Source organism: Aedes aegypti, chromosome 1 (genome assembly GCF_002204515.2).
Source record: "Aedes aegypti strain LVP_AGWG chromosome 1, AaegL5.0 Primary Assembly, whole genome shotgun sequence".
Classification (NCBI taxonomy): Eukaryota; Metazoa; Arthropoda; class Insecta; order Diptera; family Culicidae; genus Aedes; species Aedes aegypti.
In genome coordinates, this window is record NC_035107.1 from 107,739,908 (window position 1) to 107,763,345 (window position 23,438).

General features: G+C 41.4%; 1 protein-coding gene across 7 annotated transcripts in view; it reads right to left on the bottom strand.

Moving 5' to 3' along the window:
• Positions 1-4,468: 4,468 nt before the first annotated feature.
• LOC5576465 (serine-rich adhesin for platelets) overlaps positions 4,469-23,438 on the bottom strand; it is a 133,934-nt gene continuing 114,964 nt past the window's right edge. For 5 of the 7 annotated variants that reach the window (XM_021844664.1, XM_021844648.1, XM_021844671.1 and 2 more), the window contains 6 exons: positions 19,268-20,356; positions 18,981-19,102; positions 13,331-13,336; positions 12,409-13,266; positions 12,202-12,342; positions 4,469-5,430 (listed from right to left, as the gene is read on the bottom strand). In XM_021844664.1, the coding sequence (XP_021700356.1) occupies positions 5,359-5,430; positions 12,202-12,342; positions 12,409-13,266; positions 13,331-13,336; positions 18,981-19,102; positions 19,268-20,356 (2,288 nt within the window). In that variant the 3' untranslated portion in view covers positions 4,469-5,358. Of the gene's footprint in view, positions 5,431-12,201; positions 12,343-12,408; positions 13,267-13,330; positions 13,337-18,980; positions 19,113-19,267; positions 20,357-23,438 lie in introns of those variants that run through there. The other 2 variants (XM_021844676.1, XR_002500467.1) reach the window with 2 other exon arrangements.

Consider the following 23,438-nt stretch of genomic DNA (forward strand, 5'->3'; position numbering starts at 1 on the left):
AATTTGATAACTCCCAAAACAGTACTGAAAAGTGTAACGTTTCGATACTAATATTAGTGCTGAAAAGTCGCACTTTTCAGCACTGTTCCTTTCGGCAGGAAAAGTAGGCTGTTTTGTTGTCCATTCTCTTGATAAAAAGTAGGATGATTTGCAACGCAATTGCACAATAGTAGGTAACGCAACAAGTTGCAGAATAATGATTTTTACGGCGCGATCGACAATTACGACGAATGATGTCAAAATCAAGTTCTGCAACGACCCAGCAAACCAGACACGAAACGTCAAATGCAGCCCTCCGTTTTTATGGCTAAAAAAGTGAAAAGTATTGTATTCAAAATAAACTGTAATCAAAAACCTCAGTCAGTGGAGCAGTTTTTTCAAAAGTTGCTGATAAGTCTAAACACAAGATTAGTTATTTCTAATATCTGCTACGTTTGCTGGCATGAAATTTCACTCAAAAGGCTATTTATGATTCAATGTGATGCTAACGCAATCATTTTTTGCTGAGAGGTCCATGTGAGGGTTTGAACGGCTTGCGCATGATTGGTATAAACACAAAGGGGAATAAGAAAAAACTCAGCAATCACAGAAAAAGAAGACCGTCTTCGCGAGTCTCGTCTCAGCTTCCCATTAGCTTGAAAATTATATCGAGTTAGAAAGCCATAATAAAAATTGGGTTTGGCTACCTCGATGGTCCCTTGGATCGCATTTGCATTGGTTTTGTGCTTTATAGCTCGATACCTCCCTAACTCAATGATCCCTTCAATATCCAGCTATGGGAAGTTGACAGTAACTTAAAAAAATGGGGAAAATTAGTAGAATAAAACACCGCTTTTGAGAATGTTACATCACAAAATTTTATATATTTGTTTTTGTCTGTTAGAATAAATATACATTTCCCATAATAGGTGTTGTTTAGGTTTTGTTTAGCCATAATTACATTACAGAGCTGTCCATTTCTGCCTCGCTTAACCATTTCCATTACAACTAGGCTATTTTTTGCCGTTTTTTTTCATATCAGCCTACAGTTTCCACAATCTCCGGTTAGACCAGTTTTCCTTCAGCAACTAGTTTGCCGTTCACATTCAGTGCCATTTTGCCAAGCTCAATTGGATACGCAGCATTTGCAAATTGTGTTTCAAAAGAAGCGGACCACATACACTGTCCCGAAGATCTTGCTGTTCCGCTTCTTCGGTTAATAATTTTCCGCCTAGCAAATCTCAAGAGTAGTTGTAAATATTTGGTTTGCTTTGCACGGTTTCAGCTGACTTCGGCTGGTTCGCTTAGCTTAATATCTGTTGTGTTTTGTTTTTTTTTTCTTTTCTTTTATTACCGGTTAAATAATTGATAAACTATGTCTGTCGACTACTTGTTTTTAAAGAGTATTATTCTTGTTTGTCTTCTTTTCATTGATCCTATGGCGGGCGGGTGAGTGGCGCATAAAAAGTGCATTTTTGTTAGGGATTTTTGTTATGTTCTTTTATTTTTTCTAAGTGAGGGACAACTTTTACGACCTTTTCCGTCTGTTTTACGCTTACTTATGCATGTTGTTTTTGGTAATACTTATTTCAATTACAAAAGTTCTCATACTATACTCATACTATACTCAGCATATGTTTTTTTATCTTTCTTTTGCTCCGATTGTTATAAGTCAATTTCTTGTTAGTGTAAGTTGTTCTTCAGCTAAGAAGGTAATTTCCATTCGCTTTTTCGAACAAGAAAAAATCAAAACACTTAAGGGAAGGACATTTAGACGGATAAGGGTTTATAAAAAAGGTACATTTCTACGATCACATGTATGCGTTTAAAGGAAAATAGTAAAGCATCAATTCTTCAGCGATATATGTGTAAGCACAAACAACAGTTATGTATATTTGGTTCATGGTTAGGCAAAGCTAGTGGGACTTATTGTTTCATTTCTAAATAGCTGGTTTCTATATTTCACCTCGTTTAGACGCTTCATTATTACATTTCTATCCGATTGGCTAACAGAGACATGCTGGAGTTAATAAGTTAGAGAAATCAGTACGGTACCGACAACTAAAATATGAAACGGAACATACTGATATGTTTGCGTTCAAACCATAGTCATTGTGTACTGGTGTGCGGAGATTTTGCAGTTTAGGGTGAAAAAAATCCTCTTCTTTTGATTCAAGCTCGATATCTACTATAATAAGAAAAAGGTGGTTCTTATACATTTGTTGTTCTATGTTTTTTCAAGGGACGGCCCAATCTCATTTGTATCTACTGTTTTCATTTTTGGAATCAGCAAAACCTATCTACATGTACATATATATAAACTATATATAAAAAGCATCAATCTTGATCTGTTCATCTTGTAACGGCAAAATGACAATATTCATATGGACTTTACTGGCTCTTTGTTTTTTTTTTATTTCCATTGTCTACATCCTAGGTAGTTAATATCATTCTAGGTGGAAGGTAAGGAACCTGAACGTATGCAGTAAATCTTTGAAAAGGTTTACAGTTATAGAGGTTTACCGTGTCGTGTCAAATTTAGAGCGATCACTCCTAAGACAATTATTGTAAACCACAGTAGTCGGTCGGATCACAGTAATCCGTGCCGCCCTATATAAGCGACTGTCAGAAATAAATTTCCATTCCATTGTTAAGCTAAGTATGCTGTTTCGCTCAAGAAAAGTAAAAAAATTCCTTGAGTGAATGGGTTAAGAAATTTCCTACAGGATTCCCCATTTGAAATTACATTGCTTCTCAACTGCGTACTGCGATCAGAAAAAATGTGATTTTCGGGACCATTTCTGGGCAGAAATTTCCCACGCATCGAGATAGGCGATTCCTTTTCTTGTCAGTAGCAAACCAGGCTTTAGACGTTAACCAAGTCACAAGTCTTTTACTAACTCTTAATAACAATCAACACGTAGGCTTACAAGAAGGCTTTTCGATCTATCTCTGACTTTTTTTCATCTGAAATGCCTTGAACGCATTTGTGATTGTGTGGCACTGAATGAACATTGTCTTGGATCTTGGCTTCCAACCCAGTTATGATGGCTGAAAATCAATATTCTTTTGAAAGAACTCCGAAAATGTACTACCGGATCACACATCAAACGATCTAGCAGGCATGGCACAACTTCGACGCCTCACTACCTGCACGCAAACAAATTTTGTTGTATAATCTACCGAATCCATGGTAGAATTAAGAACTGCACCAACGATTTTCAACCGACTACAAAAATCTGTTAAGTTTACGATAATCTGGTGAAAATCACTGAGCAGTGCAGTAAATTTGACTTTGACCATAGTAGCATCTACTTCAAAGCATTGTATTTCAATCCGTGACACCCACCGTACAACACAGTGTGGTCAAAAGTATGATGCTAAACTTCTCAAATCTAAAATGTTTCTAGTCAAAAATACTACAACTCTGGTTAAATCAACAGAAGAAATTTTCTTGTGTAGTTATGTTGACTATGTTTTGGTAGAGTTAACAGATTAATGTAGTCGGTTGAAAATCGTTGGTGCAGTTCTTAATATTACCATGGATTCAGTAATTTCTACAATAAAATTCATTTCAGTGTGAGAGAGACTCGCGAAGAGGAAAAATATCAACGTCATATGCAGCCCAGTTTCCCCTCTCACGAAACGTCAAATGCAGCCCACCGTTTTTATGACTGAAAAAGTGAAAAGTATTGTGTTCAAAATAAACTGTTATTAAAAACCTCAGTCGGCGGAGCAGTTTTTTCCAGAGTTGCTGATAAATCTAAGCAGAAGATTAATTATTTCTAATGTCTGCTACGTTTGCTGGCATGAAAATTCACTCAAACAGCTATCTATGAATCGATGTGATGCAAACTCAATCATTTTTTGCTGAGAAGTTCATGTGAGGATTTGAACAGCATGCGCATAATTGGTATAAACACAAAGTGGAATAAGAAAAAAACTCAGCAATCACAGAAAAAGAAGACCGTCTTCGCGAGTCTCGTCTCAGCTCACTACCATAGTAAGTGGAATGATAATTTCCCCTCTTGCCAACAACAATTCTGAATTCCACAGTGAATACGAATCTCAATATCCTACAATACTTGACTCAAATTTCCAATTCGTGAAATTAACTTCCTTGAAAAAAAAATGATGCAAAATGATTGGTTGACAAACTTCTTTGCAATGTTTGAGTTTTTGTTGTTGTCTTGGATGTGAGTGGCCTCACGATCGGTATACCTCAGTTTAGCAATGGTTCTGATTTTACAAACTCAATTTGAAAACGTTCACCTCATAATTATATGATTTCTAGACTAACCTCCTCCCTTCTGGATTCCTTTCGTCAGTGTGTTCAAACCAATATGCAATACCTCAGCAACACAGACAAACAAATGAACGACCTTCTGCTAGTCTTTTGCCCAAAGCTGAAACAAAACTTTACGACTGGAGTAGGGCTCAAAAATACTACAATTATATTTTTTATGTCCAAGCGTTTCATCTGTTTGCCTGTGTCTTTAAATTCCTTGCCTTAGACGGACTATTAGTATTGAAAAGCTAGACGAATCCCTTTGGGTGAAAGTTTTTTTTGCGTTAGTTCGTCGGTATCGTTCGGTGACAATTTACGCTTTCTGTGTTCCTTGTTAAATTTGATGCCAGATGTTTTGCTAAGTATTAAGCTTAGTGTTAAACAATTTCAAAAAATATATTTCATTTTCCGTGCTCGATTTTTCATATGTCTGCATTAATCGTCCGCTCTTTGGTTAGTAGTTCATTGCGTCATTGTTGCACTGCCAACATATATCGGTCCTATCTTATGTCGCTTACGTCCACGAAATGGTTCGTTATTTATACTGATATCAATACAGAAAGCTGTATCTTTCATGGGAAACATACATTTCGCATTCAATCCACTATCTGGTTCTGGTCGCTTCGGTTTATGCATCTGCTGCCCATCGGCAATGATATTTCCATGAGTAAATGCAGTTTTTCCTTGTGTTCAGTGTGACTCGAGCCTGTCTCACTTTCTCCACCTCTCTCTCTTTCTATTTATCAATTATAACTGCAAGGCCAAGGCGTGAATAAATTCCGATTACAATTGTCCTCTCGTTTTTTGTTTTCTATTCAGTTATATGCACATTTCTTTCATATATTTCAAGCACAGAGCATACATGTCTTTTTCGTCTAGATAGATTCTCACTGTGGATTTTCATTAAGTTATAAGATGAGTCTGGATGAGATGTGCTTTCGCAAAGGTGCCAAATACGTAGTTGATTTCTAGTTCTGTTTTTTCGTCTTTACCTATGGTGTATTGTGAAAGCTTTAGTGAAAGGGTAATGTTTAGTTGCACAAACGATAACTCAAGCTGGAACAAATTGAAAAGCTTGGTTTCGGATATTCTTAAATGTAGACCGGGTTTTCCTGGCCGGTAAGTAGACGGAACATGGACGTTGGCATCGTTTTCATCAGGATCTGAAACGAGAGTAATCAAATCAAAAGATATTCAATGACATTTTTGTAGCTTCAACAGGTTATGGGCCCAGTGACACTCTGAAAGTGATGCTGAAGTCAATACGATGGGTGGCCACGAGGAAGCAGAACCTGAAGGAGAGGACATAATCTCGACGAGGAGGTATATCTTGAAACTATGCGGTGCAGTCTGGACTATACAATTGCTGATCGAAGAGCTAGCTCGGCGGTGCTGGAAGGCTATCAGGAGGAACTTGGAACAAGGTGTAATAAGCCAAGAAGAGCTTGCTGCTAGAGTTTACAATTTTCCCGGGAATTGACTTCCCGGGAAACGGGAAATAAAATTGTCATTTCCCGGGAATCCCCGGGATCACGGGAAATTCTTAAAAACGTGAGAAATAAGCTTATTTAATGGAGTTTTTTTTTCTAATTATTCATATTTAATATTTTAGACCACTGCCTTTGTACGGTTATTTCTCTCCTGTGTGAGTAATTAATTTTTGTTTCTGGGGACGAACCTGGTGTAGTGGTTAGAACACACGCCTCTGACGCCGAGGACCTGGGATCGAATCCCATCCCCGAGATAGTCACTAAAATTTTCAGTGACGTCTTCCTTCGGAAGGGAAGTAAAGCCGTTGGTCCCGAGATGAACTAGAAATACGCGTATCTATCAAAAGATACAAACACCAGTGGAAATAAATGATATAGTACTGAATTCGGTTTTTTATTTTCTTATGAAAATTCAATCGATTGATCACCGCCAGCTAGTGACCAATCGATTAAGTTTTCAGCTTAAACGGATGTTCTGTTCTCCAGAATTATGCTCTGGAAAATTTGAGGTTTGGCTTCACTCAAGATTTATTATCATGAGTTTACATTTCAAACGTGTGCTTGGTATTTCCGATTTGTGCTCTTGAAAACTTGAAGTCTGCCTTCGATGCATCTTCATTTCAAAAATTCTTTTCGAAAAATAAAATAAAAACCAATTAAATTGAAAACATTAAAACTGAAAACCATAAATGAACAATAGCCCTACCAAATCATGTAATAGATCTCTTGAAAGTTCCTTTATATTGTATTGCATATGAAGTTTCTAGAAAAAAAAATGTCAAAAATATATGCATTTTTCAATAAGTGTTTGATTGCGGAAAACAACCAATAAAAATCAAAATTATTTGAAAAATAATTTGTACGACGGTTTTATTTTAACGTAGATGGTTGATTCTTTATTAAAATAGAGCTTCCCGGGAAATGCGGATATCTCGGGAGGTACGGGAATCCCGGGAAACAGAAAATCATTTCCCGGGAAACGGGAATACCGGGAAATATAGAATTTTCGCACTTCTAGCAAAACTAGAAACTTTCTCCTAACCCGGCTATCTGGGGAGCATATGGGGTTTAGGCTCTGTGGTTCTCACTTAACGGTCTATTACTCAACAGTCTACTGCGGATGCACGTCTCGAGTGCGGTAACAGAGAAAAAAAGGGGAAAACTTTACTACGCCACTTTTCTTTGGCTTGGGCTACAAGTCCGATGTCCTCCTGGAATTTCCTCATGGTATTACTTCAGGAGGCAGAGGGCTTGTTGATGCCTCTACGTCTTTGCGTCACCTCTTGCTCTATTCGATCTGACTGCAATTTGTCTCTTCAAGGTCACTCAAATTTTGGGGCCGACCACACGGCGGTGATCGATACTACTCGGCTTAGTTCCCGACGGTGAAGCTAGCCTATTCCTATGGAGAGTACCTCGACGGAGGAATATCTCCCAAAACCGGTAACGTTACGCGTTGTTCATACTCCGTTGTTGGCCGGTAGAGTGCTGAAGTCGGCCCAGAGATCTTCCGAACCGATGCTATTCGGGCAGATGCCGAGGTCGATCCTGCGATTCCCGTGGAAGGAAACTTCCGGTTCACAGGCGCCCCGACGATGATATGCCGGTGCTGTTCGGCGATCTACTCAGGAAGATCTAGCCTACTCCGATTGCGCCCAATGGTCTCCTCTCATCAACAGACTGACTTATCGTGTGCCGAGGTTAGTCCGACAATTCCTGTGGAAGCTTGGCTTCCGGTTCATCAGCGCCCCGACGTCCCGACGTCAAGCGCTGCTCTCTGCGTCTCGTTTCGCTGCTCTCTGCGTCTCGTTTCGCTGCTCTCTGCGTCTCGTTTCGCTGCTCTTCTCGCCAGTTGCGCTGTGAGCCAGACATTATTTGCACCACCATGTTGGTCATCATATTCCAAAGATCGGGATCGCTTATCATTCCGTGGACCACACCTTCTATACTGAAGTACTCACCAAAAGCAGTTGCCACCATGTTTCATTCTATGTTGAACCTCGGGCAGTCGAAGACAACATGTTCTAGCGTTTCTTCAATCTCCATACACTCAGGACAGAATGGTGAAGACGCATGGCCGAATCGATGCAGATACTGCTTGGAGCAGAACTGTGTCATGTGGAAGTTCACTTCTTCGTGCTGCCTGTTCACCCAGGCCGATAGAATCGGCATGAGCCTGTGGGTCCACCTGCCTTTCTCGGAGGCATCCCATTCTTGCTGCCACTTAGCCAGCGAACGAATTCTTGCCAACTTCATCGCCTGCCTAGTTTCTATTCGCTGATAGCAATCGATGTCTTCGGTCAGGATGATGCAGATCGGGATCATCCCAGCGATTACGCATGCCGCCTTCGACGATATGGTCCTGTACGCGCTCACCACTCGCATGGTGATGAGTCGGAATTTGCTGTTTAACTTATTCCGATTCCGCTTGGTCTGTAGGGCCACTCCCCAGGCTGGCGCACCGTATCTTAGTAGCGATGTTGATACGAAAGCCAGAAGACGCCTCTTACTGCTTCTAGGTCCACCTATGTTGGGCATAAGTCTTGTGGCAACGGAGGCAATTTCATCACCCTGTTGAGGATAACCCGTTCCAAGAGTTTACCGAGTGTATCCAGTAAATATATAGGCCTATATGATCTTGGATCCCCGGGCGGTTTTCCTGGCTTCAGCAACAGTACCAGTTTCCGAATTATCCACATTTATGGAAATTGACCTTCATCCAGGAATTTCTGCATAACCTTCCTTACCATATCTGGATACGCAAGGACCGCTGCTTTGAGTGCCACGTTGGGGATTCCGTCCGGACCCGTGGCTTTGTTCAACTTCAGCGCTTTCACAGCTGCTATAAGCTTTTCGTTGGAGATCTTCGACATTCCCTACCTCTTCATTGCCATATGGTGTGGCCGGCCACATTGTAGGACCATGCTTTGGGAATAGACCTATGACGATGACTCTAAGTTTGTCTGCACATGTTTCGGCCGGCGTCGACGGGCCCTTTATTTTCGCCATTATTACTCGGTAGGCGTCCCCCCAAGGATTAGCATCAGCTGCTCGGTACGTTTAAAGCAGTTGGACTTGCTCAGCTTAATCTCTCGTTTGAAAGCCGTTCTGGGTTGCTGGAACACAATTCTTCGCTCTTCTCGGACTTCCTCGTGCCTCGCTCTCTGATATCGTCTCCTCGCTTTAAGACAAGCGGCGCAAAGAGTGCAGAGTGCCTCGTTCCACCAGTATACGGGACGCCGGTTGTTTGATGGCCTACGTTTTCTTGGCATTGTTGTGTCACACGCCCTGACCATCGCCCTTGTCAGCTCCACCGCATCGAGATCCGGGATATCGCTCTTTGCACGAAGTGCTTCGACGAAAAGGTCCTTGTCGAAGGCCTTAGTCTTCCACTGCTGTACGATAGTTCTCGGCGTTGCCGAGCAGTCCCGTCGGCTAATGGTATAGCGGATTGCCTGGTGATCACTATGGATAATCCATTGGATAAACTCCTCACTTACCCTCCAGTTCATGTTACCCGATCGATGATCGTCCGTTTTTCCTAAACGTGTTAACGGTACCTTCATTGCACAGCTGGAGATCTAGCTTTATCAGGGCCTCCAGCAGGCTATAATCCCTGGCATTGGTTACTCTGCTACCCCACTCCACGGCCCATGCATTGCAGTCTCCTCCAATTAGTACTGGCTTCCGACCGACAAGCTCATTGGTTAATTTCTTTCATATCCGCCTGAATTTGTCGAGCGTCCACCTCGGAGAAGTGTAGCAGCTGCCTACGTAGCCACCATTGACTTTCGCGATCACGAAAAAACCACTTCTTGGATGGGGAACCTACCCATCACCTGTATCGCCGCTATTCCCGTGCTGTCCGCCACCCAGTTGACATTATCGAGCGGTACTCGATCTGGCCAGCTATAATCGCAACGTCGCATCTTGCTTCCGTTGTTGACTGCCATAACAGTTGCTGTGCAGTGTCGCAAAGATTCAAGTTGATCTGCGTTACTTCCACTACTGTCGTGATGCGATCGCCTTTTTATACGCAGGACACTTAAAACCGCCCGTTGTATAGGCGTTTCTTTCTTCCGGTTTACAGAGTTAACACTTTGGTCGCTTCGTACAATCTTTCCCGAAGTGCCCTTTCTCCCCGCATTTCCTGCACAACTCGGATCGGTCCGGACCGTTACAGATTGCCGCCTGATGTCCCAAGTTCATGCACTTAAAGCACCTCATCGGTGGTCTCTCGGCTCGGGAAACGATTCTCAGCGGACAAACCGACCATCCAATTTTCACCTTTTCCTTCTCCACTAGTTTGTTGGCTGCGGCCACTGATAGCCGAATCGTCGCTAGCTGTGTGCCATCGTACGACTTTGAAAGTCGGATTGTCTTGGCCACATCTCCAATGTAGCACTGTGCTTGTAACCCTTGTTGCAGATCATCATTGGATGTGATCTCGTCCAGGTATCTGCACTCAACCACTGCCTCCTGAGTTAAGGCTTTTACGCTTGCCTCGTTGGCCAACGAGTCAGCAATCAACTCCTGGTAGGCCGAGCTTTTGATCTGGATCGTTCTTCAGCTCGAAGAGCATTTCTCCTCGCTGAGTACGGCTCGTTCTGACCACGTTCTCTCCGAGGTCTTTTAGCTTCGGATCCTCTCTGACCTTACGAAGAATTGCTGCTTACGTGGTTTGGTCGTTTGCCTTAACTAGTATGGCGTCCCCTTTCGACCACTCACGCCGTGGGCGACTAGTCTCTTTCTTCGTACCCTCCTTTTTCCTTTCTCTTCCTTCATGGCGAAGTTGTTTCTTCCCTCTGTTCTTCTGGCTTCTAACGGTTTGCCATTCTTCATCGTTTTCTACTCCGTTCAGCAGGTAGTTACCCTGCTCGTTTTTCTGTTTTTTTCGAGCCCGCGTCTTCTCCTAGCGAGTCTCTATCACGCTTCTTCGACAGCTTGTTAGCATGTGCCTTGGGGGTTTTAGGCGCTTCTTGCGAACGCGTTTGCGTTCACACCCTCTGCTACTTCAACCTGCATTACGCTATTGTCTGAGAGCCAGATCAGCGCAAGACAGGAAACGTTCAACTGTGCCTACTTCCACCAGCTAAGGTGGAGGCTTGCCAAAGTTTTAAGGGGACGTGGGCAACCGCACTATTAGCCCACTCGCCGTTTCTGGGAGGTGTCATCCATCCTTACTAGGGAAGTGGAATAGCACGGCTGTCAGCTCTGCATCATCGGTGTCTATACGTATTCCGTAACCGTGTCCATGTTGGTTGCGGCCAGTAAACCATAATCAGAATTTTACTGGCATCCATCCTGATGTGCCGGTTGGCACTCCAGAGGTCTAAGGTACTTTGAAAGCGGCACCAGGTCGCTTGATCAGGGCTACTTGCAGATATGTGATTTTTTTTTGTAGAGATTCACTAGAGCCCACCGATGAACCCCCGTCACATCCTAGGTAGACCATGCTTGAGCCCCTGGTCAGATGGACCAGACGCTCGGCCACCTCCCGGAGGAAGTACTAAAGGTGGTATTCCGTACAACTGTATAGATGGCTTTCGCTTGGAGTAAGCAATAATCCCAAGCTCCCACTTGGAACCCCCTCTAGCTGATGTCAGAAGGATAATAGTGCCCAGGTTGCACTACCAGCTAAGGAGCTTGTGAGGACCAGAGCTATGTTAGACGCTCCTTCCTGGATGTCGACTCATCATTTTGGAACCCATAGCAGATTGTGTGATTCCGAGAATTAGCGCCATGCTCTCTACTTGGAAAGTTAGGTTTGGAAACAACAAGATGGCTGACGCGTTCAAGGTATCGTTTCGTATGCTCTAGAGTGAATTCTAAGTCATGAAGGTTCTGAATGAAATCATTATAGGAATGGTAAGAGCGGTGTTATAAAAACAGCGAAGTCCCTCCGAACTCACACCGAATTCTTTCAGAATTGCCAGAGTTTGTTTTATTCCTTTATTAAGATGAATTTTAGCACATTGACATATGACTAGTTCTTTACCGGAAGAGTGCCTAAGAGAATGACAGATGAGTATCCCATGGAAAATGGGTAAAAAAGGATGGTCAGAGGGGCCAGGCCTCTGAGTCCTACCGAGGGGTCTCACGATTGTGGGTTTTTAAAAGCTAGGTCACGAGAACCGCATCCCCCTTTCCAAGTACTTCCTTATAACTCTACGTTATATGAAATTTAAAATAAGCATGATGTATAGATTTCAAACGTGCTTCAAATCGAGAAAAACAAGTTTTTCATGAAATTTTTAATGATTTTCAAATCGATATTTTTCTGGCCAACCGATCTAGGTCAAAAAACTAAATATGAAATTTTATAGGGAAACTCGTGGGCTTTCATTTGAGGTTAGACCCAAAAAGCCGTTTCAAAAACCTTATTTGGCAGTAAATTTTGAATGAGCTGAAATAAAACGAATGCATCACAGTAACAAAACTTACCTCTCCAACTGATGTAGCCAAAAGATTGACAATTTTTTCATGCGGAACAGCTACTACACTTTGGTTGTTGATCTCGATGATCCTATGTCCAACTCGGACACCTCCTCGTTCTGCAATTCCTCCGCGAAGTAAACTGCAAATCTGTTTAAAACGAACAATAAATCAATTACGAAGGATCCTACGAGAGAATTTGTTCCTTCGACTCACCACTCCATTCTGCACGCTGAATCCCAGCTGGTACTTGGTGTTGGGCCGTTTGATCTTCACCTCCACTACCGGTGCGCAAGGAACTACAGTAAATTTGACCACGGTTTGATTTTTCGTGTTCTTGATGTAACTTTGGCAGGTAGACAACGGCAAACCGACCAAACTCAGCCCGTTGATGGCAATGATTTGGTCTCCGATGTTCAGTTGACCGCATCGAGCTGCAGCACCGGATGAGGCCAGATTAGCGATCACCACCGTAGGCAGCATGGAGCCCCAACCGGACTCCACGATTACCACCCCCAGGATCTCACCCTTCGCCTTCGGAACCACCACCTCCTTTTGCAGTTCCTTTTTGGCAAAGATCTCCAACTCATCGCCGAAAATTTCCTGACTGTTGAGCACTTCCTGGTAATCCATTTCCTTCATAAAACTGTGATCCTCAATTCCGTTAGCTTTCAAAAACTCCATGTAGGCCACTTGGAATGCCTGCCCAATCGACTGCGCTATGAACTGGGCTTCTTCGCTTTCAAACACATGACAAATCATCTTCGGAGTGCGGTTGCCCTTGGGATTGCCAACGGTCTTCTGCGGTGGAGTGGAACCTGTCTGATTTGGTTGGTTTGCCGTTCCGTTAGCGTTACCACCACTTCCACCGGAATCTCCCGAGTCGACATCTTGTGGCACGAATCGCCTTCGGGCCATCAACACCACCAGATCGCCAATATCAGCAATGTAGGAAATCGTCCGCAGCGCATGATCCATCATGATCTCCTTCAAATCCGTATTTAGCACCATGATTTTCTCGGTCGATATGAACAGATCTACTTCCGTGCTGGGCTGTGGTTCTCCATCTGGAGACTGGAAGTAGAAATGATTAATTTTGAGTAACAATTTTACGTCTACTTAGCATATGCAAACTTACCAAGGCCTACACAAGTTATAGTAGCGATACGTATTGAAAAGTGCGAAGAGGCATGAAAGTAAAGGAAATGAAAGAGCGTTTACTAGAAGAACGTGCACACATTACGTCTCTGTTCATGAGAGTAAGAGTAATTTTAGAAATTCAGTTACAAAATGTATGGAGAAAAAAATGTTTGAATCAAATAACATGATGTAGTAAGGAGCTAACGGTATGAACGATAATTTGTCGAAATAGCCGTATAACGTAGAAAGAATTACATTCCGTCTCTAAAAAGACAATTCACTAAAACCTTCATTTACGTAATGGGTCGATGACAAAATTTGAATTTTACGTAAATTGAATCATTGCGTAAATAGAATTTGCATTTAGTGAATAGAATTCTCGCCCTTAAAATTTAATTTATAGCTATACCTCGATTTAGTGGACCCACATGAAACTTCGATTTTATGGACATTCAAATTTTATATTTTATTATATAACGTTAAACGAATTCAAACACGCGTTCTGTAAAGTAAACATTTGTAAGAGGTTTTCCATTAAGTGCGCTATGCTAATAGAGTTGTGGGGTTCAGTTATGTTATGAAAATTTAATAAATTTACAACAACACCACTCTTGCAAGAGAGCAGATGATTTTTTTCCGTTTAAGGTGAACCACTGCGGCCAGTTTTCTTTGGTATTTTCGGGTATACCTAGCTGTGTCCATTGTTAAGTGCATGTCGTACTTTACCTTACATTACCATTGGGAAATAATGAAGAAGTCGTATAATTATCTTTCTCTACCAAAGAGCTTTTTTAGAAAAAGCGATATGACATTTATTTGCAATCGAATTACTATTAGAAAAGAAGGGCTTTATAAGTGCCATCACAATTAGGAGTTCTAACATTAAATTCGTAATAGTTTAAAAATGTGGGCATTTGAGCTGTTAAGTTGGGCTGGCTAGCCGAGATAATGCACAAAATTTCTACAAATAGAGAATTTCGTAACACACCTATTCATAAATATATATTCTATACTAGTCTAAATATATATTCTACAGTGGTCCCGGCAGATTTAGTTAGCTGTACAGATAGATATGGAAGCTTTAGTACGACATTGTCAGCACTTTTGAACTTATTTTTGGGATTTGCTTGTGAATACAAATTTGTGTTATAAATTTCAATGTTATATTTATTTAATCATTAAACAAACCATCCATACGATGATTCGTCATTATAAGTATTATGAGATAGACAAATCTTTTTTTCAATAATTTTATCGAAATTACTAAGAATAACCTTTGAATAGTTCAACATTAAAAATGTCGACACACTGATAGATAACTAATTAAATTTAGGCTACATGCATCGCATCACTTACCAAGGTGAATCCTGATCATGTAGCTTTTGAATCCTCCCACTAATTAAACTCCTTCCTGTGAAAACCATGGAGATGCAGAGGTGTTCTCGATCTCTAGTAGCAATGGACGTCACATTAACATTCCTTCCCTTCCTCGATGACCTAAGTACATGGCCGGCGCCGTAATTGACATTACTAAGTTTGGAGTTCTCGAAATTATATGCTACTCCCTAGCTGTATCTGTTAGTTCCCTGTACAATTTTTATAATTCTGGTCAATCACGGAGTAGCAACAACGAATTGTACGGTCATCAATGCTTATGCTTATATTTATGGTCATTTGAAGGTGGTCCAAAGACAAAAAAGGTTTATATGGAAATTACTATGGAGAAATTTTGAAAAATGTTCCAAACACATTTGTACTGTAATGTAAGTACAAATATATCATCCCACACTGAAACCTCAATCTTCAAAACTTAATTAAGGATGTTGTTGCAAAAACAAATCCCTTTGAGCTAATTTTGTTTGGGATTTTTGTAGATGTTTGCAAGGCTATAAACCCATATGTAGCTAAATAATAGAAAACAAACTCATGAATATCTCTTCTTTTGTCCGTCGAATTGGACTGCTCTCTTCAGAAAATGTCTTTATTATGACTCAAAAAATGAGTTTCCACTATGGGATGATAAGTTAGTACTCACATTCCAGTATTAACGTGTTTGGAACATTTTTCAAAATTTCTACATAGTATTTTCCATACAAACCTACATCGTCTTTTTCATGGTAAGGATTGTAAGGAAGGTATGGGAGATTGGATGTTCAAACTTTTTCCAAATTTTGAACTGCCCTAATGACCAGTTGAGATAAGATCAAATTATGAAATTTTGCCACCAGAAAAAGTTTTATTATACATATGATATTCTCATGAAAACCATTTGCCAAGAATAAAATAGCCGCAAATTAGAATCAAATTATGAGAGGCAAGAGTGTAAAATATGTAAATAAAATGTTCATTCCTTTGATAAATATCTCATTTTTACGAATAGCCTCATCTCAAAAAAGGTTATTTGTTCAATGAGCCAAGTTAAGCAGTTCTATTTGGGTCCCTTCACATTACTCGATTCCGGGTAATGAGGATGCACGATGGGCACGAAGGAAGACGATATTAATGACAAACAAATAATCTTTAATGATTTTTTCATAATAGCTCGTCAGCACGCCTTGATTAGATGTTGCCAAAAATTGGATGGTGAAGACTTAGGAAAATGGTTATATTCTATTCCCTCACAGAAAACTGTGGCTCAATGTGTTGGAATTAGGCCGAAACTTTTATAACCTACTAGTCATCGCACGGTTTGCCACCGTCGAAACCACAACGCTGTTGTTGTGAACGAAAAGCGAGTTTTTTACCAATTGTGTACGCGATGACGGAAGTGTTCAGATGAATGTATCGACTTATGTTCAATCATCACTGATCAGGCAAGCTACAGCTGTTGTGCAGGGCATCATGATATCAAACATATGTTGTGGAAATACCTCGATCACGCTATTATTTCTATGGAACTCTCAAGGCCCAAAAACCAGAAAATGAAGGCATTAGAGGTATTAAGCTGGATCTCAACTATATGATACTTAACTGTTTTTGAGTTCTTGAAGAAAATCGAAGTCGCCGTTTTATTCATTCCTCTTCCGTGTTGTTTTGCTGGTCACTTCGCTTTCCCTCAAAATATGTAATTTTTATGTCGGTACAGGTCATCATGTATGTGTCCACTCTACGTTGATCAGCAGTAAAACCGTCAGCATATAATGGTGTCTAACCTTGGTCAAACCGCGGTTCCTAAAAGCTAACATTAGTTCGGTTCCGTTATTCCAAATGGCGCTTGAGCCTTGAAACTAACAAATAAGTAAGACAAAATCAAAGAAGTTTTGTCGTTTTACGATACTAAACTAGATCAAACTATCAAATTAGATTGGACAGCTGCTACGGATTGATTCGATTCACTTTGTACACGCATATGAAACGAAGCTTAATGTAGGAATGAACTCAAAAAGTAGCAAAAAGTTCATTTTGCGAGGAAACTCGTTAGTCAAACGATTTCATCCACCATATAATGTGAGCGTGATGCAACTTGTATAATTTATTAAACGGCTTTTGCCGTCAATTATTATGCGACTTGTGGTTATCCAGAGGGCTAGTGTTATAGAATCGTTCTTGGATAATCCAGAGCTGTCTTGGTAGCGTTATTCGAATAACATGCCTAGCCGTTCTCATAGGGGACGTTAGCCAGAAGGAAAGACGTTACAAGTAATACTGTTTCATATGGTACGCCCTCTTCAACATCTAATCCAATTTCTCTCGCCGTTCCCTTACGGTACCTATCGATCTAGTTTTCATTGCTTTCTTCTCATTGCTCCCTATCACTTTAAGCCAAACAGACCAATATGATGGTAAACAAATTAAAATATAATTATCACGGTCGATATCTTTGTATGTAAAGTAACAACCTATTTGCGGAACGGAAAGCATTAGGTTCATTATATTGCTACACTGAATCAAATCTGCCTTTTTGTTTACCTTTTTGACAGCATTAATTTTTTTGAGACCATTAAGTTAAAGCCAAGGCTCGCTCAAAACCTATTAGTCTTAGTGCAGAACAAATAATCTGATTAATTGATTATTTAGCTAGGAATTTGCGAAAGGTTTCTCAAGATCTAAAGCTTTCATCAATGATTATCTTCTTCGGCTTTGTAGCCGCGGACTCTAACCACTCGGCTGAGGAAGGCCCCATCAATGATTATATTGCACGGAAAAATCAACTATTGATCTTAAAGCATACAATACAAGACCAGAAAGATTTAACTAGATGGAAACCATTGTTATTGTCTCCGTTTTGGAATCATATTTACAATATGTTTGAGAATTTTCAATTTTTCTTTCAGTTTAAAAATGGAGTCGAATAAAACTAAGAAAGACAATAATGATGTCGTAAATGCGGCGCGTCCTTGTAAATCGAAGAATTTTGTGCCATTCCACCAGTAAATTTTCTTCGGCATGAATTTCATGCGATTGTAAGGAAATTTATTGTCACGCAAAAAATATTATTTTAAGGGGTCTATTTTGTAAAAAGAGCAGATTCATGTGACTCGTCTCTAGTCACTGCCGATCAAAGTTAGCATATAAATTTCAGATTTCACCCGTCGACTCCCATTGTAATCCAGTCACATAAAGTGACAGCTGTTGAAAAACTCAAGTGACAGAGCCGTGCAAAATCCACTGCGTTGATAAGTGGCATAAAGATTGATCACAGCAATCGGTTTTAGACGTTCTTCTGTGATGCGGACTGGTATATTGTCTGCCTCACTTGCGATTCGATAATTGGCTGGGTAAGTTGTGTGAGCATCGCGTGGAGGGTCATTTCTTTCTCGTTGATAATCTAAACTCCAAAACTAGTTAAAATAGGGCCTTAAATTATTGCTATAAGTCGACAGAAAGCATTGTGCTTTCAATATTATTAGAAAAATGTGGTTTATAAACAATTTATTCGCTGATATTTGTTTGGTCATAAGCTCTTAACACTGATTATTACGTGTTTTAGAATGTCGTAAGAGATTTGATTGTTGCTAGCTGAGCTCAATATTTCTAACAAAACCCAACAAAACTAAGAAGTTTAGAAACTGTTTTAAGGAAAAGTTTCAACAACCTGTTGTAGTGTGGGTCTCTTTGGGTTTAACGAAGTGTTATCAAGGGCTTCATTAAAGTTGCTAAGACCAATAAGTTTTAAAATGAGTTTAAACTATATGATGGTAACAACATCTTGTAGTAATTGGAAAACATAAAAATGATACTTGGCTGGTTACCTGAAATCTGAATACCCATATTTCATAGAGAAAGTGAGTGCAGGAGGAGATATCGTAGATAATCACGCAGGATTAGTTACCTCTATTGGTTTAGCACATGCTTCGAGTTTACAAAACATTCATAAATATGTGTTAAACGTTTGTGTGTGTGTGCTTCTTAGCATTGAAAGCATACTAATCCCATTTACAAAATATCACGTAAATAGAATCTACGTCAATGGAGGTGTTTAGTAGATTACTGGAACAATGTTATGTCAAACGACCATTACGGCAAACAATCGTGATGCGAAGTACCTTCTACGCAATATGACTTTATGTCAAATGACCCAGACCCAAAATATGCGAAAAAAAAGGCTTGAAAAGGAACAAGTCTTACATGATGTAATCAACTGACATTCCCTAAATGAGGTTATAAGTAGGTATTAGATTTTACGATATAATTGCTTTCTTCTTTACCTTAATCCGAGATACAGCTTCTTCTGCTTGCATCATGCGGGTTGATTTGGTCGGCTGACCTTCACACACCAATTGGGTTGATCCAAGGTATCGCGCCCGAAAGAGAACTCCTTCGATCAAAACTGTGGAAGCCTGCAGCGGAAGGTATATTTTAACTCTCATCTTTATCTTTTTTCGATGAATTTTCACTTACGCAAAATAGTGTTATCCATGAATGCATGTTTTTAAGAGTAGATTGAATTATACCATGGCATAGATAAAACATTAAAAAGAAATGAAGCACTTACACTCACCTTCCTTATTCTTTCCCTTTTTCTTCTTGTCCGTATCCGACTTCGAGTCATTGGATCCATTCGGACTAGCGCTCTCAATTGCCTTATTCTCAATTTTAATCGGGGACGTCTGATGACTGTGATCCGGAGAAATTGCGCTGGTATCATTCGGACCATTCAAGTTGATCAAATTTCCATTCACACTGCTACTATTATTATTATTACTACTACTGATCTGATTCTGTACATTGCTGCCCAGGAGTCCCGGCGATGCCTTACTGGATGTGACAATCTCTGGAAGTGAGCTGGCCGGTTGAGCAACCGTTACTGCGCTGGCAGGCGACAGTAACGTCGAAAGGCCCTGTCGCAACAAGGATCCCTGGTTACTAGCTTTGCTTCCGTAGAGCGAAGTTCCTCCATTGCTTCCCACGAGGCCAGTCTGTTGCTTAGGAGATAGTTTGTGCAGTAAAGAACGAGTTTTGCGGTCTGTCCAACTCTTGCTATTATCGTCGTAGAAGCCCTGGTCATCCAACCTTTGATGACCTAACAATCGATCAGTCTCCAAGTCCGTATCTGGATCTTCATCGTCATCAAGAGCACTTGAATTCTTTGCGTTGTTTCCATGCAGCAGAGAGTCCTTCTCAGTGGACAAGTTGGTTGATCTTTCGGTAGGTCCACCTGCCGTTGGAGTAGTCGGTAGTAACAATCCCGGTGAAGGGTTGATCACCGTTGTGGGCGATATGGCTACTAACTTGCTTTCCCTCGAGCGCGGTATCCACACTGGGGATATTGAGGGAACAGGAGACTCTAGCTTATCCGATGCTAACATGGAATGCTTTTCGTAGTTTTTCATGGTCGACTGTTGATGGGATTGCTGTTGCTGTAGCTGCTGGGATGATGGACATAGCGATTGGGGGTGTGTCGGAGATGCGAGAGTTTTGTTACGCTGCAGGCAAGTTCGTATATCTTTCAGAGCCGCCTGGACGTCTGAACTGGCCTGCTGCTGATTGTGTAGCTGCTGTAGAGTAGTTTGCGCATCACAATCGATAGACGACTTCCTGTGAGGGGCCGGTGCAGGCGGTGGAGGTGTTGATTGTATAGTATCTGTGAAAATGAATCTTTTATTAGTATACAACATGATATTACTAAACTCTCGATGATTATCGTCAAAAATTCGTTTTGTCTTAATTATTAACATCAAGCGCGTTTAATCAAACTCAAGACCTTCTTTCAAATCATTCCAAACAAATGCCATGTCATACGAATAAACGTCATTCTATCAAATTTCTGAAAGCTATCATGTTGAGATCCAAGTTTAGCGATTTTAGCACTTTTTTTTACAAGATCCAGTCAATTTGTTTGCTTCGCTAAAAATACCATGGTAGCATTGGTAACTCAATTTCTGAATAAAATTAATATGAGTAACGGTCTCTCTACTGTAATCGATCGGCCGAGATCCGATCTCGTCGGACAACGACCACGCACTAAATTTCCTGACCAATAAGTGATTGGTAAGTAGCAATAATTTGTCACGATGCCGATGTCGCTTTGATGTTTTTTTTTTTTTTTTTTTTATTTATAGTAGGGTACAAAAAAGCTTCAAAAGCCAGGCCTGTTGTGTGTTGGCACGATGTGGGACTCACGTTAGGCGTGCTTAACCACTAAAAAACTTTCCCTACTGCTCCTGTGCCTCTATCCCCCCCGGAACTACATCAGGCAACTTCATCGGGGGAGGGATGTGCTCATGCACTTCTTCAATCTCAGCCTATAACTGTTCTGCTAGTTCGCTGTTGGAGCGTTTTGCCCAATTGGCGGTTGAACATCTCGCCGGGACTTTGGACAGCTTTCTGTGCGACGACGCATACTTCCCTTGGGCTGGCCTCGCGTCAGAGCTCTGTTGATCTTCTACTGGACGCTCATGTGCACTTCGTTGCTCTCCGACGACTCGTTCTCCGCTGCTGCTGTTCGAGCTCTCCGTGTTGACCAGTTGGATGCCGAGGTCGGTCCAGCGATTCCGGTTAGAGGATGACTTCCGGTTCACTGGCGCCCAGACGACCCAAAACTGGTTTGTGACGATCGATGCTACTCGGCTTAGTCCCCGACGGTGGAGCTAGCCTACTCCGGCTACGTGCTTCTTCATGATTCGATACTGGCCGGTAGAGTGCCGAAGTCGGTCCAGCGATTCCGGTTGGAGGATGGCTTCCGGTGCACTGGCGCTCCGACGACTCAAGCCGGTGATACGCTACGTACTACTCAGAGTAGTCCCCGGCGGTGGATCTATCCTACTCCGACGACGCTTTGATGTATAAATGTACACGACGATCTCATATATCCGAACGAAGTTTAGACTGCAAAATGATGATTCCATGTGCTTTGGGGTAATCGAGTTCAGTTCGCCTTCGAGCGTCGGGGTCTCTTAAGGGGCTCTGCAGCTTGTAGGTGTCATGGGTTCGAACCCCACCGGAGCACGTGGTTTTTTTCGCAGTTTAAATTTCCATTTGCACATTTGACACGTGTTTCGCCGTGTACATGTAAACTTCAAAACTTCAAAACCTTATAACTGTTGAATCACAGTTCGATAATCTGTTATCCATCTACCTTGGGTATTCAAATGGCCCAAGGAAACACCCGGTGGTCCCAAACGGAACCAGTTTTCAGTAACTTCCAACTCCAAGAGCATCATCGTTTTGTTGCTAATACCACTGTGAGGCTCCCCAAATCAACACGATTTATTTACAGCAATAGCGACGAAAAATCGCCGCGATTTCGTTGCTGTTTTGCTGCATGCACAGTTTTTGTAGTGTGTCTAAATAGACTGGCCCTTAAACAAAAAAGTTGTAAAACTCAACGGGGCACCCCTTAGATATGAGCCTTAGGGTAAAAAAACGCTGTCTCAAAATTTCAACTCAATTGGTTGCTCCACCAGCAGGCGCATTCGATTTGAAGTTTGTATGGGATATTCGTCTCAAATAAATTGAAAATTGATCCGATGTCACTGTTTCGTTCCGTATACTAATTGTTCGCGTTCAGATAAGCCCAGAATGACAAATACACTAGTTGATACCCTAATGAACATAATTGCAGAAGGTTGTATCTATATTTAATCTCATTTTCATTTCTCTTTCAGTTGTTGAAAGTTAGGCATAGATCAGCACTCCCGTACCGTCATTTATATGCATGCGACATGTGCCTCAGTTCGCCCAGCGTCATAGGTGGCTATGATGCCCTTAGTGGCTACCTCCAAGCTATGTTGAAGAAATACAAGCATTATTGCATGATATACTTCAGATGGTTAAAACACCAACTTTATTAATTTTGATCATGTTACAATCTTCTACAATATTTTTCGCTATTACATCAAGAAGTGTTTTTGACATTCTGGGTCCAATTGAACGCGATCATCAATTTTCCTAAACCAAACAGTAGATGATGTGCTGTTGCTCATATGTTTGAGCTGAAAATCCCACATTAACTTCAATTCAAATGCGCCAGCTCATGAAACGACCAAATGAGCTGAATTTTTCAGAAAGGCTTCCTCTAACCCCAAGAAATAATCCTGGGGGGTGCCCCGTAGAATCATACAACTTTATTTTTCTCCCATACTGAGCTGGGCCAGTCTAGTGTCTAAACCACGGCTGCGAGAGAATGCTTGCATGGACACAACGACGAAATTGCGGCAATTTTTAGTCGCTGTTGCTGCATAGAATGGCGTTTATTTGGGGGAATCTGTCAATATTGCAGTACTTTACTGCCTTTCCTTTGCGCGGACGGCGTGTTAAGGGGGCGGACCTGGTGTAGTGGTAAGAACACACGCCTCTCACGCCGAGACCTGAGATCGAATCCCATCCCCGAGATAGTCACTAAAAATTTCAGTGACGACTTCCTTCGGAAGGGAAGTAAAGCCGTTGGTCCAGAGATGAACTAGCCCAGGGCTAAAAATCTCGTTAATAAAGATAGATAAAAAGCGGACGGCGTGGCAACCAGTCAACCGCGCTTGCCTTCTGGATTGCCATGACAGAGGAGCACTGTCTGGAAGCGACGGATTTCTGGCCGAAAACATGAGAGCGGTTTTAGTTGCGGCAGCTCCGATATGCGTGTTGTTCCTTTCGCGTCCCATTAAACATTGAACATTGAGTTGCATGCCGACCGTGTTCATAGTCTGACGGTAAAAAGAAGAATGAGGGAT